This window comes from Diorhabda sublineata, chromosome 6 (genome assembly GCF_026230105.1).
Source record: "Diorhabda sublineata isolate icDioSubl1.1 chromosome 6, icDioSubl1.1, whole genome shotgun sequence".
NCBI classification, from domain to species: domain Eukaryota; kingdom Metazoa; phylum Arthropoda; class Insecta; order Coleoptera; family Chrysomelidae; genus Diorhabda; species Diorhabda sublineata.
This window is the reverse complement of record NC_079479.1, coordinates 35,518,893-35,536,244: the sequence shown is the minus strand read 5'-3', so window position 1 is coordinate 35,536,244 and position 17,352 is coordinate 35,518,893. Positions and strand designations below refer to the sequence as shown.

Sequence of the window (17,352 nt, the reverse complement as noted above, 5' to 3'; positions counted from 1 at the left end):
TTAGAATAACAAATAACTTCGTTCGTAGTCCTTGATCTTCAAGAGTCCGGTCTATATCTTAGAACATAGAGTAATTGAGTTATTTAAAATATTAATTTCATTTTATAGAAATAGTTTTAACTCGGTTAACTGTCCTCGACGTAAGAATCCTTTATTACTATTTTATGTTCTAAGGTCTACACTCTTCCTTCCGTTAGTATTCATTAATTTGACAGCTCTCGGCTCGTTTGATTCTTAGTATTAATTCTCGGAGTAAAGTGTACACTTTCTCATTCATATTTTTGCTCGGTGTACTCTTGGACTATTATAAACTACCCACTGGCATATGACTTCTATCTTGGACTATCAGATTGTTAGTTTTTCTTAGTATTTTTGCTCAAAATACACTTTGTCTTTCATAAATTACAAATGACTTTGTTTCTCGTTATTAAATTCACGGTTGGTCTGTTTTTTGGCATTAATGCGTAGTGTACCCTTTAAAAAAATTACAGACTATAATGACAGTTGACTTTGTTCATTGTTTCTGAACTTCGGTTGGTTTGTTTCTTAGTATTAATGCTCAGTGTACACTATTCTTCATAAATTGCATATTAAAATGACAGGTAACTCCATTTGTGGTTTATGAACTTTCGGTTTGTTAGTTTCTTTTAGCGTTTAATCCCGAATTAGTGAAAGTGTACACTGTAACAATGACAGGTAACTCCGTTCGTGGTTTATGAACTTTCGGTTTGTTAGTTTCTTTTAGCGTTTAATCCCGAATTAGTGAAAGTGTACACTGTAACAATGACAGGTAACTCCGTTCGTGGTTTATGAACTTTCGGTTTGTTAGTTTCTTTTAGGGTCTGTTCCTGAATTAGTGAAAGTGTACACTGTAACAATGATAGGTAACTCCGTTCGTGGTTTATGAACTTTCGGTTTGTTAGTTTCTTTTAGGGTCTGTTCCTGAATTAGTGAAAGTGTACACTACATACTTTTGACAACTTGACAGATGATTTCGTATCGAACCAAATTAAATGAGCGGGATATTTGAACGAGTATCAACCAAACGTTATTAAAGGTGAAAATAAAACACAAAAAATCACGAAAATTTATTAAAATTCTTCAAACATCGAATCTAACTTGCGATTGGGTACCGGTTTGAGGACGATATTTCATGTCGTGAAGGAGAGCTTCGTATTGCCTTATAGCCATCGTCAGTTTCTGTATATTCCGCAATATTCTCATATTTTTCTCTTCGGTTTTTCTAATGACGTCATCGGTAACGCTCATCATTTGATCGGCTTGTTCGTTCAAAGTATTTATTTGGGCCGCCAGGAATTTTCCACGTAACGCCTCCTCCTACAAGACAAAAAAAAAACGATTAAATCGGAAAAATACGTCAAAATGGCGCGTAGAAAAATAAATACGCGTACTTCGACTTTCTTCTGGGTATTGTACATGGCCTCTTTCATCTTCTCGTACATCTTGGAATGTTCCGGTAGTTCGGCTCCGGACGCTTTCTCTTGTCGCTTTTCTTCGGTTACTTTCTTGGTGTATTGGAGCTTGACGGCTGCTAGGACGGCTTGCGCGTTGTCGCACGCCCTTTCCGCCTCCTGAAACAGACCGATTAAAATCAATATGTCCGCCGGTTTGTTTTATCTATACCCCCACCTCGGCCATTTGCTTCATCCGTTCCCCTTCTTTCCTCAATTCCTTCTTCATCTGACTCACGACGTTCTCGTGTCTCCTCTGCATCCTTTGCGCTATAACTTCCTTATAATCCGATAGGTATTCGACGTATCTGGAAATCGAATCGTCAAAAATTGAAAAAAAAAAAATTTTTTTTCGAATTTTTTTTACTTTTTGATCAAGGGTAATGGATATGCTTGGAGCAGTCTTTCCATGAGTTTTTTATTTGGCGCTCGGTCGATCATCTGTTCCCACATGGCCGCCGGTAATTTATATTTATCTTCGGGGGTCGGTTCCGAAACGTCGAAGAAAGATTGTGGCGCTATTAGTTTCTCTTCGACGTCGTCCAATATTTCCTCTCTTTTAGCCACCTAAAAAATCGATACGGATTCCGAAATATTTCTACAAATAGATCTTGAAATTTTGTTTATAAAAAAAAATTGAAATTTGACGTAAATTTTAGTTGAAATAAACATATTCATTAATAAAAATTAAAATTAACAACAAATTGTTTTTGTACCTTGATATAAATACTATTTTTAAAGTCTGGCAACGTTGTTTTATCTACTCTGTTATGTATAAATACTTAAAAAACTCGTACTTACTTTGTCTCTTCGAATTTTGACTCTATCGAACAATATTAGCAACAATTCCACTCTTCTATCGCCTTCTTCCATTGCTTCGTATTGTTCGTAAAGTCCTTTATCGGTTAAATCGTGAATAAGTTGTGCCAGTAGACCTTCTATAGTTTCGTTTTCTGCTGTTTCCTTACCTTTAATTCATTTTTCAAATTTGAATAACAAAAATCTTGCAATAATTTGTCTGAATAACCTTTACTTAATATTAAATGAGGTATAGACACAATTTTTATCATATTATTTACATATAGAAGCACACTACTAAGTTGATATTCCACCATCTTTAATAATTTCAAACAAATTTCATAGCTACATTGACGTAAGATCATAAAAAAGTGTGGCAACACTGATTTATTAAGTGGAGATCGAGTTTGCGCGCCTACTACTAAATATTAAACGTTCTAAAAACATTTGTGCCAGTGTTGCCGATACCGAAAGATTTTAATTAACACGAATGATTTTGTACTAGTTATTTACTTACCAATAATTTTATTAGAACTTGAAATATTTTGAATGTAATTGTATATTTTGATGATTTACAATAATTTTTTAATTCATTTGCATTATTACGAAAGTTTTACGTTTATATAATAAAAATATTTCAGTAAAAATTTTATTTTCACAGCCACTTGACCGCCAATACCCGTTTTCAAATATATAGAAGATTCGAGTTCAGGAAAATCATTAAAATTATTCTGGCAATTCTGTTTTGTTTGATATATATAAAGAATCAAATCCAAAACGTTATTTATGTTCATTTTTATTAGTTATAATAATCTTTTTTGTATTGTTTTTATTGTTACCAAAAATTCCAATCAAATTAAAAATATTTTTGTTAGAAATTTTGTTTTATTAACCACCAAATCCGGCTTAGAAATTTTTAAACGAATTTCATAATTACGTTGAAGTAAGATCGTCAAAAAAGTCTGGCAACACTGATTTATTAGTTAGAGATCGACGTGGCGCGCTTTAGTACGACTTCAAGTTATAGTACAGTCAAATTAAGTTTTAGTTTTTTCGTGATGAATCGTCTTGATTTTATTGATGGAAAATTAGTTTCAAAATAGATAAAAATTGACGTTTTTCAAAACGATTCATTCACATAAAAAATTATAAACATAATATTTCATTCCAGTCATTCTGAATTTAAATTAATCATTTATAGAAAATATCAGTATTTGAAGTTTATTTCCAAATTAGACTTTTATCTACAAGGTGAGTAATTTAATGATTTATTCCAATTTCATGTATTTTTATTAATTTTAACTTTAAAAAAAGGTTAAAATTTCTATTTAAAGGGAGCTTGAGAAAAATATATCGAAATTAAGCACGTTTTAGATGCGATTCAAGTAGTAATAAAAAACTAATGATGGTGAATTAGTATAAAAAATTGTTCCATTTAATCATTTATACATTTTTTTTAATTTTAATTTAACAACGATAAAATTTGACTGGACTATTAAACCATATATCTACTAGTAGTTGAGCCAATGTTTTTAGTTTTCATTTTAATACCAGACACTGGAGATTTTTTAGGTTAAGTTTTTTATAACTATAATGAAGACGTTGTGTAATTATAAGCGTTGTTGCCAGATTTTTTTCACAAGATAAAAATTTGTTTCTGATGAAATAGAGTAGAAATTCGGTTTCGAACACTACTTCGATTCATGCAGATTAGTAGAAATCAAAATAAATTAGTCGCAAAAGTTTGTTTTCAACGCGTAAACTGCCAGATCTGCAAAAAAAATTAGATTTTGAATAAGATAAACTCACCGTCTAACTCATCGGCTATATGCTGCATCAATACGTCGTAAAAATTCAATACTTTCGCTCTTTCCCTCGGATCTTTTCGCCTGGCGAGAATTTTTTCCATTTCAGTTACAGGGGGAACCATTTCTCTATATCGTTCCGCTAAACCTTGGTCAAAAGAACTGAAAATTTTTATGGAAAAATGACTTTTTTAAATGTCATTTTTTTTTAATGAAGTTAATTTTCTTCACCTTTCGCCGGCTCCCAACCACATGGGTTCTTCGTTGGTAAGAGATATACCGATGTAAGCGAAAGCACCTTGGCCGTTCGGTAACGTCCTGGTCGCCATGTACGTTCTTCCTTTTTTTCCTTTCTTAGGATCGGCCTCGGTTTTGGAAACGTCCATTTCGGTGTCGTTCAACCATTCCGGAGGCTACAATTGTTTCGAATAACACAAAATACTGTTTCTTTCGACAACTTACTTCGACGGTGTCTGGAATCGGCCCGAAAACGTCATGTGCGTTCATTATATCGGCGTCTCGAGCGGAATCCGTGAACGGTTTCTCCAAAACGCCGTTTTGCATGCCGACTAACAGATTGGACAAGTAAATATTGCGACATCTTTTTTTTTGGACGCCTTCGCACGGTTCGCCGATCAATTTTTCCAACCAAAGCTGGTAATTTAATTTTTTAAATGGGTTTCAAGATGCATAAAAAGTATTAAGTACCTGAGCTCGCCTCAGAATTTCTTCGTTTTGGATACGCCGTAAGAAAGTATTCGTAAAATTTAAATAAAATAAAAAATCTTCGTCTAATTGGGCTTCCAAATCCATTTTACTGAAATTTTGTGATTCTTTGACGTTTATGATTCAATTTGATGTTTATAAATATTTTATTTGTCATTTTTTTTATATATTGTTTATCCAATTTCAGTTTTTTCCAAATTTTTTTATCAAAATTTTAATTATTCGATCATTTTAAATGCATACATTCGGTTTATTTTTAAAGTTACCTATACAAACGTGAATTGGTTCAATAGACATAACCTTTTAACCTTAACATCAATATCAGTATACTAAATCGACATATTTTAATCAAATTTTGTTAAAAACACGTAAATAGGTATGATAGACACAACCTTTTATCTTTACGTCAATGTCAGTGTACTAAATCAACGCCTTTGAATTCAAAATTAATGAAAATTCTTAAAAATCACGTAAATAGGTTTAGTAGACACAACCTTTTATCCTTAAGTCAATGTCAGTGTATTAAATCAACGCCTTTGAATTCAAAATTATTGAAAATTCTTAAAAATCACGTAAATAGGTTTAGTAGACACAACCTTTTATCCTTAAGTCAATGTCAGTGTATTAAATCAACGCCTTTGAATTCAAAATTATTGAAAATTCTTAAAAATCACGTAAATAGGTTTAGTAGACACAACCTTTTATCCTTACGTCAATGTCAGTGTATTAAATCAACGCCTTTGAATTCAAAATTATTGAAAATTCTTAAAAATCACGTAAATAGGTTTAGTAGACACAACCTTTTATCCTTACGTCAATGTCAGTGTACTAAATCAACGCCTTTGAATTCAAAATTATTGAAAATTCTTAAAAATCACGTAAATAGGTTTAGTAGACACAACCTTTTATCCTTACGTCAATGTCAGTGTATTAAATCAACGCCTTTGAATTCAAAATTATTGAAAATTCTTAAAAATCACGTAAATAGGTTTAGTAGACACAACCTTTTATCCTTAAGTCAATGTCAGTGTATTAAATCAACGCCTTTGAATTCAAAATTATTGAAAATTCTTAAAAATCACGTAAATAGGTTTAGTAGACACAACCTTTTATCCTTAAGTCAATGTCAGTGTATTAAATCAACGCCTTTGAATTCAAAATTATTGAAAATTCTTAAAAATCACGTAAATAGGTTTAGTAGACACAACCTTTTATCCTTACGTCAATGTCAGTGTATTAAATCAACGCCTTTGAATTCAAAATTATTGAAAATTCTTAAAAATCACGTAAATAGGTTTAGTAGACACAACCTTTTATCCTTACGTCAATGTCAGTGTATTAAATCAACGCCTTTGAATTCAAAATTATTGAAAATTCTTAAAAATCACGTAAATAGGTTTAGTAGACACAACCTTTTATCCTTACGTCAATGTCAGTGTATTAAATCAACGCCTTTGAATTCAAAATTATTGAAAATTCTTAAAAATCACGTAAATAGGTTTAGTAGACACAACCTTTTATCCTTACGTCAATGTCAGTGTATTAAATCAACGCCTTTGAATTCAAAATTAATGAAAATTCTTAAAAATCACGTAAATAGGTTTAGTAGACACAACCTTTTATCCTTAAGTCAATGTCAGTGTATTAAATCAACGCCTTTGAATTCAAAATTATTGAAAATTCTTAAAAATCACGTAAATAGGTTTAGTAGACACAACCTTTTATCCTTAAGTCAATGTCAGTGTATTAAATCAACGCCTTTGAATTCAAAATTATTGAAAATTCTTAAAAATCACGTAAATAGGTTTAGTAGACACAACCTTTTATCCTTAAGTCAATGTCAGTGTATTAAATCAACGCCTTTGAATTCAAAATTATTGAAAATTCTTAAAAATCACGTAAATAGGTTTAGTAGACACAACCTTTTATCCTTACGTCAATGTCAGTGTATTAAATCAACGCCTTTGAATTCAAAATTATTGAAAATTCTTAAAAATCACGTAAATAGGTTTAGTAGACACAACCTTTTATCCTTACGTCAATGTCAGTGTACTAAATCAACGCCTTTGAATTCAAAATTATTGAAAATTCTTAAAAATCACGTAAATAGGTTTAGTAGACACAACCTTTTATCCTTACGTCAATGTCAGTGTATTAAATCAACGCCTTTGAATTCAAAATTAATGAAAATTCTTAAAAATCACGTAAATAGGTTTAGTAGACACAACCTTTTATCCTTAAGTCAATGTCAGTGTATTAAATCAACGCCTTTGAATTCAAAATTATTGAAAATTCTTAAAAATCACGTAAATAGGTTTAGTAGACACAACCTTTTATCCTTAAGTCAATGTCAGTGTATTAAATCAACGCCTTTGAATTCAAAATTATTGAAAATTCTTAAAAATCACGTAAATAGGTTTAGTAGACACAACCTTTTATCCTTACGTCAATGTCAGTGTATTAAATCAACGCCTTTGAATTCAAAATTATTGAAAATTCTTAAAAATCACGTAAATAGGTTTAGTAGACACAACCTTTTATCCTTACGTCAATGTCAGTGTATTAAATCAACGCCTTTGAATTCAAAATTATTGAAAATTCTTAAAAATCACGTAAATAGGTTTAGTAGACACAACCTTTTATCCTTACGTCAATGTCAGTGTATTAAATCAACGCCTTTGAATTCAAAATTATTGAAAATTCTTAAAAATCACGTAAATAGGTTTAGTAGACACAACCTTTTATCCTTACGTCAATGTCAGTGTATTAAATCAACGCCTTTGAATTCAAAATTAATGAAAATTCTTAAAAATCACGTAAATAGGTTTAGTAGACACAACCTTTTATCCTTAAGTCAATGTCAGTGTATTAAATCAACGCCTTTGAATTCAAAATTATTGAAAATTCTTAAAAATCACGTAAATAGGTTTAGTAGACACAACCTTTTATCCTTACGTCAATGTCAGTGTATTAAATCAACGCCTTTGAATTCAAAATTATTGAAAATTCTTAAAAATCACGTAAATAGGTTTAGTAGACACAACCTTTTATCCTTACGTCAATGTCAGTGTATTAAATCAACGCCTTTGAATTCAAAATTATTGAAAATTCTTAAAAATCACGTAAATAGGTTTAGTAGACACAACCTTTTATCCTTACGTCAATGTCAGTGTATTAAATCAACGCCTTTGAATTCAAAATTAATGAAAATTCTTAAAAATCACGTAAATAGGTTTAGTAGACACAACCTTTTATCCTTAAGTCAATGTCAGTGTATTAAATCAACGCCTTTGAATTCAAAATTATTGAAAATTCTTAAAAATCACGTAAATAGGTTTAGTAGACACAACCTTTTATCCTTACGTCAATGTCAGTGTATTAAATCAACGCCTTTGAATTCAAAATTATTGAAAATTCTTAAAAATCACGTAAATAGGTTTAGTAGACACAACCTTTTATCCTTACGTCAATGTCAGTGTATTAAATCAACGCCTTTGAATTCAAAATTATTGAAAATTCTTAAAAATCACGTAAATAGGTTTAGTAGACACAACCTTTTATCCTTACGTCAATGTCAGTGTATTAAATCAACGCCTTTGAATTCAAAATTAATGAAAATTCTTAAAAATCACGTAAATAGGTTTAGTAGACACAACCTTTTATCCTTACGTCAATGTCAGTGTATTAAATCAACGCCTTTGAATTCAAAATTATTGAAAATTCTTAAAAATCACGTTAATAGGTTTAGTAGACACAACCTTTTATCCTTACGTCAATGTCAGTGTATTAAATCAACGCCTTTGAATTCAAAATTATTGAAAATTCTTAAAAATCACGTAAATAGGTTTAGTAGACACAACCTTTTATCCTTACGTCAATGTCAGTGTATTAAATCAACGCCTTTGAATTCAAAATTATTGAAAATTCTTAAAAATCACGTAAATAGGTTTAGTAGACACAACCTTTTATCCTTACGTCAATGTCAGTGTATTAAATCAACGCCTTTGAATTCAAAATTATTGAAAATTCTTAAAAATCACGTAAATAGGTTTAGTAGACACAACCTTTTATCCTTACGTCAATGTCAGTGTATTAAATCAACGCCTTTGAATTCAAAATTAATGAAAATTCTTAAAAATCACGTAAATAGGTTTAGTAGACACAACCTTTTATCCTTACGTCAATGTCAGTGTATTAAATCAACGCCTTTGAATTCAAAATTATTGAAAATTCTTAAAAATCACGTAAATAGGTTTAGTAGACACAACCTTTTATCCTTACGTCAATGTCAGTGTATTAAATCAACGCCTTTGAATTCAAAATTAATGAAAATTCTTAAAAATCACGTAAATAGGTTTAGTAGACACAACCTTTTATCCTTACGTCAATGTCAGTGTATTAAATCAACGCCTTTGAATTCAAAATTATTGAAAATTCTTAAAAATCACGTAAATAGGTTTAGTAGACACAACCTTTTATCCTTACGTCAATGTCAGTGTATTAAATCAACGCCTTTGAATTCAAAATTAATGAAAATTCTTAAAAATCACGTAAATAGGTTTAGTAGACACAACCTTTTATCCTTACGTCAATGTCAGTGTATTAAATCAACGCCTTTGAATTCAAAATTATTGAAAATTCTTAAAAATCACGTTAATAGGTTTAGTAGACACAACCTTTTATCCTTACGTCAATGTCAGTGTATTAAATCAACGCCTTTGAATTCAAAATTATTGAAAATTCTTAAAAATCACGTAAATAGGTTTAGTAGACACAACCTTTTATCCTTACGTCAATGTCAGTGTATTAAATCAACGCCTTTGAATTCAAAATTATTGAAAATTCTTAAAAATCACGTAAATAGGTTTAGTAGACACAACCTTTTATCCTTACGTCAATGTCAGTGTATTAAATCAACGCCTTTGAATTCAAAATTATTGAAAATTCTTAAAAATCACGTAAATAGGTTTAGTAGACACAACCTTTTATCCTTACGTCAATGTCAGTGTATTAAATCAACGCCTTTGAATTCAAAATTATTGAAAATTCTTAAAAATCACGTAAATAGGTTTAGTAGACACAACCTTTTATCCTTACGTCAATGTCAGTGTATTAAATCAACGCCTTTGAATTCAAAATTAATGAAAATTCTTAAAAATCACGTAAATAGGTTTAGTAGACACAACCTTTTATCCTTACGTCAATGTCAGTGTATTAAATCAACGCCTTTGAATTCAAAATTATTGAAAATTCTTAAAAATCACGTTAATAGGTTTAGTAGACACAACCTTTTATCCTTACGTCAATGTCAGTGTATTAAATCAACGCCTTTGAATTCAAAATTATTGAAAATTCTTAAAAATCACGTAAATAGGTTTAGTAGACACAACCTTTTATCCTTACGTCAATGTCAGTGTATTAAATCAACGCCTTTGAATTCAAAATTATTGAAAATTCTTAAAAATCACGTAAATAGGTTTAGTAGACACAACCTTTTATCCTTACGTCAATGTCAGTGTATTAAATCAACGCCTTTGAATTCAAAATTATTGAAAATTCTTAAAAATCACGTAAATAGGTTTAGTAGACACAACCTTTTATCCTTACGTCAATGTCAGTGTATTAAATCAACGCCTTTGAATTCAAAATTAATGAAAATTCTTAAAAATCACGTAAATAGGTTTAGTAGACACAACCTTTTATCCTTAAGTCAATGTCAGTGTATTAAATCAACGCCTTTGAATTCAAAATTATTGAAAATTCTTAAAAATCACGTAAATAGGTTTAGTAGACACAACCTTTTATCCTTACGTCAATGTCAGTGTATTAAATCAACGCCTTTGAATTCAAAATTATTGAAAATTCTTAAAAATCACGTAAATAGGTTTAGTAGACACAACCTTTTATCCTTACGTCAATGTCAGTGTATTAAATCAACGCCTTTGAATTCAAAATTATTGAAAATTCTTAAAAATCACGTAAATAGGTTTAGTAGACACAACCTTTTATCCTTACGTCAATGTCAGTGTATTAAATCAACGCCTTTGAATTCAAAATTAATGAAAATTCTTAAAAATCACGTAAATAGGTTTAGTAGACACAACCTTTTATCCTTACGTCAATGTCAGTGTATTAAATCAACGCCTTTGAATTCAAAATTATTGAAAATTCTTAAAAATCACGTTAATAGGTTTAGTAGACACAACCTTTTATCCTTACGTCAATGTCAGTGTATTAAATCAACGCCTTTGAATTCAAAATTATTGAAAATTCTTAAAAATCACGTAAATAGGTTTAGTAGACACAACCTTTTATCCTTACGTCAATGTCAGTGTATTAAATCAACGCCTTTGAATTCAAAATTATTGAAAATTCTTAAAAATCACGTAAATAGGTTTAGTAGACACAACCTTTTATCCTTACGTCAATGTCAGTGTATTAAATCAACGCCTTTGAATTCAAAATTATTGAAAATTCTTAAAAATCACGTAAATAGGTTTAGTAGACACAACCTTTTATCCTTACGTCAATGTCAGTGTATTAAATCAACGCCTTTGAATTCAAAATTAATGAAAATTCTTAAAAATCACGTAAATAGGTTTAGTAGACACAACCTTTTATGCTTAAGTCAATGTCAGTGTATTAAATCAACGCCTTTGAATTCAAAATTATTGAAAATTCTTAAAAATCACGTAAATAGGTTTAGTAGACACAACCTTTTATCCTTACGTCAATGTCAGTGTATTAAATCAACGCCTTTGAATTCAAAATTATTGAAAATTCTTAAAAATCACGTTAATAGGTTTAGTAGACACAACCTTTTATCCTTACGTCAATGTCAGTGTACTAAATCAACGCCTTTGAATTCAAAATTATTGAAAATTCTTAAAAATCACGTAAATAGGTTTAGTAGACACAACCTTTTATCCTTACGTCAATGTCAGTGTACTAAATCAACGCCTTTGAATTCAAAATTAATGAAAATTCTTAAAAATCACGTAAATAGGTTTAGTAGACACAACCTTTTATCCTTAAGTCAATGTCAGTGTATTAAATCAACGCCTTTGAATTCAAAATTATTGAAAATTCTTAAAAATCACGTAAATAGGTTTAGTAGACACAACCTTTTATGCTTAAGTCAATGTCAGTGTATTAAATCAACGCCTTTGAATTCAAAATTATTGAAAATTCTTAAAAATCACGTAAATAGGTTTAGTAGACACAACCTTTTATCCTTACGTCAATGTCAGTGTATTAAATCAACGCCTTTGAATTCAAAATTAATGAAAATTCTTAAAAATCACGTAAATAGGTTTAGTAGACACAACCTTTTATCCTTAAGTCAATGTCAGTGTATTAAATCAACGCCTTTGAATTCAAAATTATTGAAAATTCTTAAAAATCACGTAAATAGGTTTAGTAGACACAACCTTTTATCCTTACGTCAATGTCAGTGTATTAAATCAACGCCTTTGAATTCAAAATTAATGAAAATTCTTAAAAATCACGTAAATAGGTTTAGTAGACACAACCTTTTATCCTTAAGTCAATGTCAGTGTATTAAATCAACGCCTTTGAATTCAAAATTATTGAAAATTCTTAAAAATCACGTAAATAGGTTTAGTAGACACAACCTTTTATCCTTACGTCAATGTCAGTGTATTAAATCAACGCCTTTGAATTCAAAATTATTGAAAATTCTTAAAAATCACGTAAATAGGTTTAGTAGACACAACCTTTTATCCTTACGTCAATGTCAGTGTATTAAATCAACGCCTTTGAATTCAAAATTATTGAAAATTCTTAAAAATCACGTTAATAGGTTTAGTAGACACAACCTTTTATCCTTACGTCAATGTCAGTGTACTAAATCAACGCCTTTGAATTCAAAATTATTGAAAATTCTTAAAAATCACGTTAATAGGTTTAGTAGACACAACCTTTTATCCTTACGTCAATGTCAGTGTACTAAATCAACGCCTTTGAATTCAAAATTATTGAAAATTCTTAAAAATCACGTAAATAGGTTTAGTAGACACAACCTTTTATCCTTACGTCAATGTCAGTGTATTAAATCAACGCCTTTGAATTCAAAATTATTGAAAATTCTTAAAAATCACGTTAATAGGTTTAGTAGACACAACCTTTTATCCTTACGTTAATGTCAGTGTACTAAATCAACGCCTTTGAATTCAAAATTATTGAAAATTCTTAAAAATCACGTAAATAGGTTTAGTAGACACAACCTTTTATCCTTACGTCAATGTCAGTGTACTAAATCAACGCCTTTGAATTCAAAATTATTGAAAATTCTTAAAAATCACGTAAATAGGTTTAGTAGACACAACCTTTTATCCTTACGTCAATGTCAGTGTACTAAATCAACGCCTTTGAATTCAAAATTATTGAAAATTCTTAAAAATCACGTAAATAGGTTTAGTAGACACAACCTTTTATCCTTACGTCAATGTCAGTGTACTAAATCAACGCCTTTGAATTCAAAATTATTGAAAATTCTTAAAAATCACGTAAATAGGTTTAGTAGACACAACCTTTTATCCTTACGTCAATGTCAGTGTACTAAATCAACGCCTTTGAATTCAAAATTATTGAAAATTCTTAAAAATCACGTTAATAGGTTTAGTAGACACAACCTTTTATCCTTACGTCAATGTCAGTGTACTAAATCAACGCCTTTGAATTCAAAATTATTGAAAATTCTTAAAAATCACGTAAATAGGTTTAGTAGACACAACCTTTTATCCTTACGTCAATGTCAGTGTATTAAATCAACGCCTTTGAATTCAAAATTATTGAAAATTCTTAAAAATCACGTAAATAGGTTTAGTAGACACAACCTTTTATCCTTACGTCAATGTCAGTGTACTAAATCAACGCCTTTGAATTCAAAATTATTGAAAATTCTTAAAAATCACGTAAATAGGTTTAGTAGACACAACCTTTTATCCTTACGTCAATGTCAGTGTACTAAATCAACGCCTTTGAATTCAAAATTATTGAAAATTCTTAAAAATCACGTAAATAGGTTTAGTAGACACAACCTTTTATCCTTACGTCAATGTCAGTGTACTAAATCAACGCCTTTGAATTCAAAATTATTGAAAATTCTTAAAAATCACGTAAATAGGTTTAGTAGACACAACCTTTTATCCTTACGTCAATGTCAGTGTATTAAATCAACGCCTTTGAATTCAAAATTATTGAAAATTCTTAAAAATCACGTAAATAGGTTTAGTAGACACAACCTTTTATCCTTACGTCAATGTCAGTGTACTAAATCAACGCCTTTGAATTCAAAATTATTGAAAATTCTTAAAAATCACGTAAATAGGTTTAGTAGACACAACCTTTTATCCTTACGTCAATGTCAGTGTACTAAATCAACGCCTTTGAATTCAAAATTATTGAAAATTCTTAAAAATCACGTAAATAGGTTTAGTAGACACAACCTTTTATCCTTACGTCAATGTCAGTGTACTAAATCAACGCCTTTGAATTCAAAATTATTGAAAATTCTTAAAAATCACGTAAATAGGTTTAGTAGACACAACCTTTTATCCTTACGTCAATGTCAGTGTACTAAATCAACGCCTTTGAATTCAAAATTATTGAAAATTCTTAAAAATCACGTAAATAGGTTTAGTAGACACAACCTTTTATCCTTACGTCAATGTCAGTGTATTAAATCAACGCCTTTGAATTCAAAATTATTGAAAATTCTTAAAAATCACGTTAATAGGTTTAGTAGACACAACCTTTTATCCTTACGTTAATGTCAGTGTACTAAATCAACGCCTTTGAATTCAAAATTATTGAAAATTCTTAAAAATCACGTAAATAGGTTTAGTAGACACAACCTTTTATCCTTACGTCAATGTCAGTGTACTAAATCAACGCCTTTGAATTCAAAATTATTGAAAATTCTTAAAAATCACGTAAATAGGTTTAGTAGACACAACCTTTTATCCTTACGTCAATGTCAGTGTACTAAATCAACGCCTTTGAATTCAAAATTATTGAAAATTCTTAAAAATCACGTAAATAGGTTTAGTAGACACAACCTTTTATCCTTACGTCAATGTCAGTGTATTAAATCAACGCCTTTGAATTCAAAATTATTGAAAATTCTTAAAAATCACGTAAATAGGTTTAGTAGACACAACCTTTTATCCTTACGTCAATGTCAGTGTACTAAATCAACGCCTTTGAATTCAAAATTATTGAAAATTCTTAAAAATCACGTAAATAGGTTTAGTAGACACAACCTTTTATCCTTACGTCAATGTCAGTGTACTAAATCAACGCCTTTGAATTCCTAATTATTGAAAATTCTTAAAAATCACGTAAATAGGTTTAGTAGACACAATCTTTTACCCTTATGTCGATGTCAGTACTCTAAATCAACGTATTTGAATTCAAATTCTTGAAAAACACGTAAATATTTTTAGTAGACACAACCATTTATCGCCTCGTCAATAACAGTATAACAAATCAACGTATATGCATCAAAACTTTTAAAAATTTCTAAGAGACAGGTAAATACGTTCAGTAGACAGAACCTTTTATCATCACGTCAATATCATTATATTAAATCAACGTATTTGAATACAAATTTTTTAAATACACGTCCAACAATCCAACCTGGAATTATTAATGTCAAAGACGAACGTAGATAGGTGCTGTAGACACAACCATATTTCAATATCACGAATATTTAAATATAATTACAAATATTTCTCATTTTGATTAGAAACATGTAAATAGTTGCAGTAGACACAACTTTAACCTTTATGTCTACATCAGTATTAACTCCATCTTGGGAAGCAGAAATATATGAACTAGATTCTATCCATTTAGGTTAGGTTATTCTTCTTTCACCTATAATTTGGCACTTATCTTGCACTTATTTTGCAGTTCTAGAGTATTTGGAAGTGTTATCAAAACTATTGGCATATAAGAATATAAGGGAATGTCAGATGGAATTTAGAAAACATTTTTAATAATAGTAAGCAGTAAAATTAAGTCCTTGAACCTTGTTTTGAGGTATGCAAGTAATCAATTCATGACTGGATAACTGGACATGAGAATACGTTAAATAGTGAGGCAATTGTCCCAATAAACATAGTTTCTTTCCCATTAAAGAACGTTTTTTTTTTTAATTTTTTCACTCTATATAATATTTACTGTTGATGAATTTCACTTCTATAAGAATAGTCAATAAACCAAATATCAAACTGTTCCAAAAGCACAAACTTATAGACGTTTCTTAGTAACAAATCACGAAAGAACATTTTCGAGAACAAACTATCACAAAAACTGTCAAAGATGATGAATAACTCTTGAATTGTTAAAAATAAACGAATAATTTAGAAGAAAAATGAATTTATAACAAAATGGGTTAAAATCAAAATTCGCTTTTCATATTTATATGAAGAAACTTTCAAAACCACTGTAAAAAAGCTTTAGATATCAATAATTGGGAAGTACCAAAAGGCTCCTTGTAATTTTTACTTACTCACGTTTAATATATAATAAAAAAAGTTAAAACAACTTTATTTGAAAATAAATATGAGAATAATGAAAATTTCATTATAAAATTCAACTAGGAAATAATATATATCCAAACAAACACCACATTAACACCCATTGATAAATCTAAGTAAATATTAATATAATCTCCTACCTTTTTATGGTATTTTCTACCAATTTTACCATAAAATACAGTCAGAAATCTTTGTTAGTGGTGTGTTACCCTTGAAATCTTATTTCTAAGACTGTATTTTTAAATACCATTATTCCAATATCATTTCTTAGATCTGTAACAAATTATCAAACATAATACATAAATAATATATTATTTCAATAAACTTACCTTTATAACAACCAGAGGGTTAACCTACAAATACTAAATCAAAGATTATAAATACTTTCATGTGAAATATCAAGTATCACAAAGTACTAAATCAAATAAATTATTTTTTTGTGTAATATCTACATTTTTAAAACAAGTAGTTGTCATATTATGTATTTCAAATAAATGTTTCATTATTTTCCACGTCTTTTTACTCTTGAAATAAACAAATACTGAACTACAGATCACATATAATAACCCTTGAATTTTGTAATGACAAACGAGTGAACATTCGATATATTTGCATCGATACGCCAATCATTCATTTCGATAAACTAATTTATTAATGATTATAGACGACACTTTATAGATAACAAAACTTAAATCGGAAGATCAAGTTAACTTCATTCAAAATAATTATAATAATCAACGTCACAATCATCAAACCATCATTCAATAATAAAAAAATTAGGCAACACTACAATCATCTATAGTTCGAGTAAAATAATATTGAATTGAATGAAGTTCTCGATATACCATAGATATAGATGAAATGTCTATGGAAAAAATCGAGCACTAATCTCGGAATGTTTATTTATACTATTCATAAAAATAATAAGAAGATTAATACTTTTCTAATTATAGATTTCTGCTTTTTATAGTTGAAACGTGTTAAGGA

The 17,352-nt window shown here is 29.4% G+C and overlaps 1 protein-coding gene across 1 annotated transcript; it reads right to left on the bottom strand.

Annotated features, from left to right (window-relative positions):
• Positions 1-1,071: 1,071 nt before the first annotated feature.
• On the bottom strand, positions 1,072-16,908 carry LOC130445274 (uncharacterized). Its single transcript, XM_056780836.1, has 11 exons — positions 16,695-16,908; positions 16,506-16,638; positions 4,784-4,892; positions 4,538-4,729; positions 4,307-4,488; positions 4,080-4,237; positions 2,274-2,440; positions 1,840-2,039; positions 1,651-1,780; positions 1,413-1,592; positions 1,072-1,338 (listed from the first exon to the last, which is right to left on the bottom strand). The coding sequence occupies exons 2-11, from the start codon at positions 16,535-16,537 to the stop codon at positions 1,102-1,104; spliced, it is 1,587 nt and encodes a 528-aa protein (XP_056636814.1). The 5' UTR covers positions 16,538-16,638; positions 16,695-16,908; the 3' UTR covers positions 1,072-1,101.
• Positions 16,909-17,352: the final 444 nt, after the last annotated feature.

Excerpts from the sequence above, each read along its gene's own strand:
- LOC130445274 (XM_056780836.1), bottom strand. The coding sequence starts at position 16,537 with ATGGTAAAATTGGTAGAAAATACCATAAAAAG. Across the intron at positions 4,730-4,783 it reads AAATTCTGAGGCGAGCTCAG|CTTTGGTTGGAAAAATTGAT; the intron begins GTACTTAATACT and ends TTAAATTACCAG. Across the intron at positions 4,489-4,537 it reads CGATTCCAGACACCGTCGAA|CCTCCGGAATGGTTGAACGA; the intron begins GTAAGTTGTCGA and ends AAACAATTGTAG.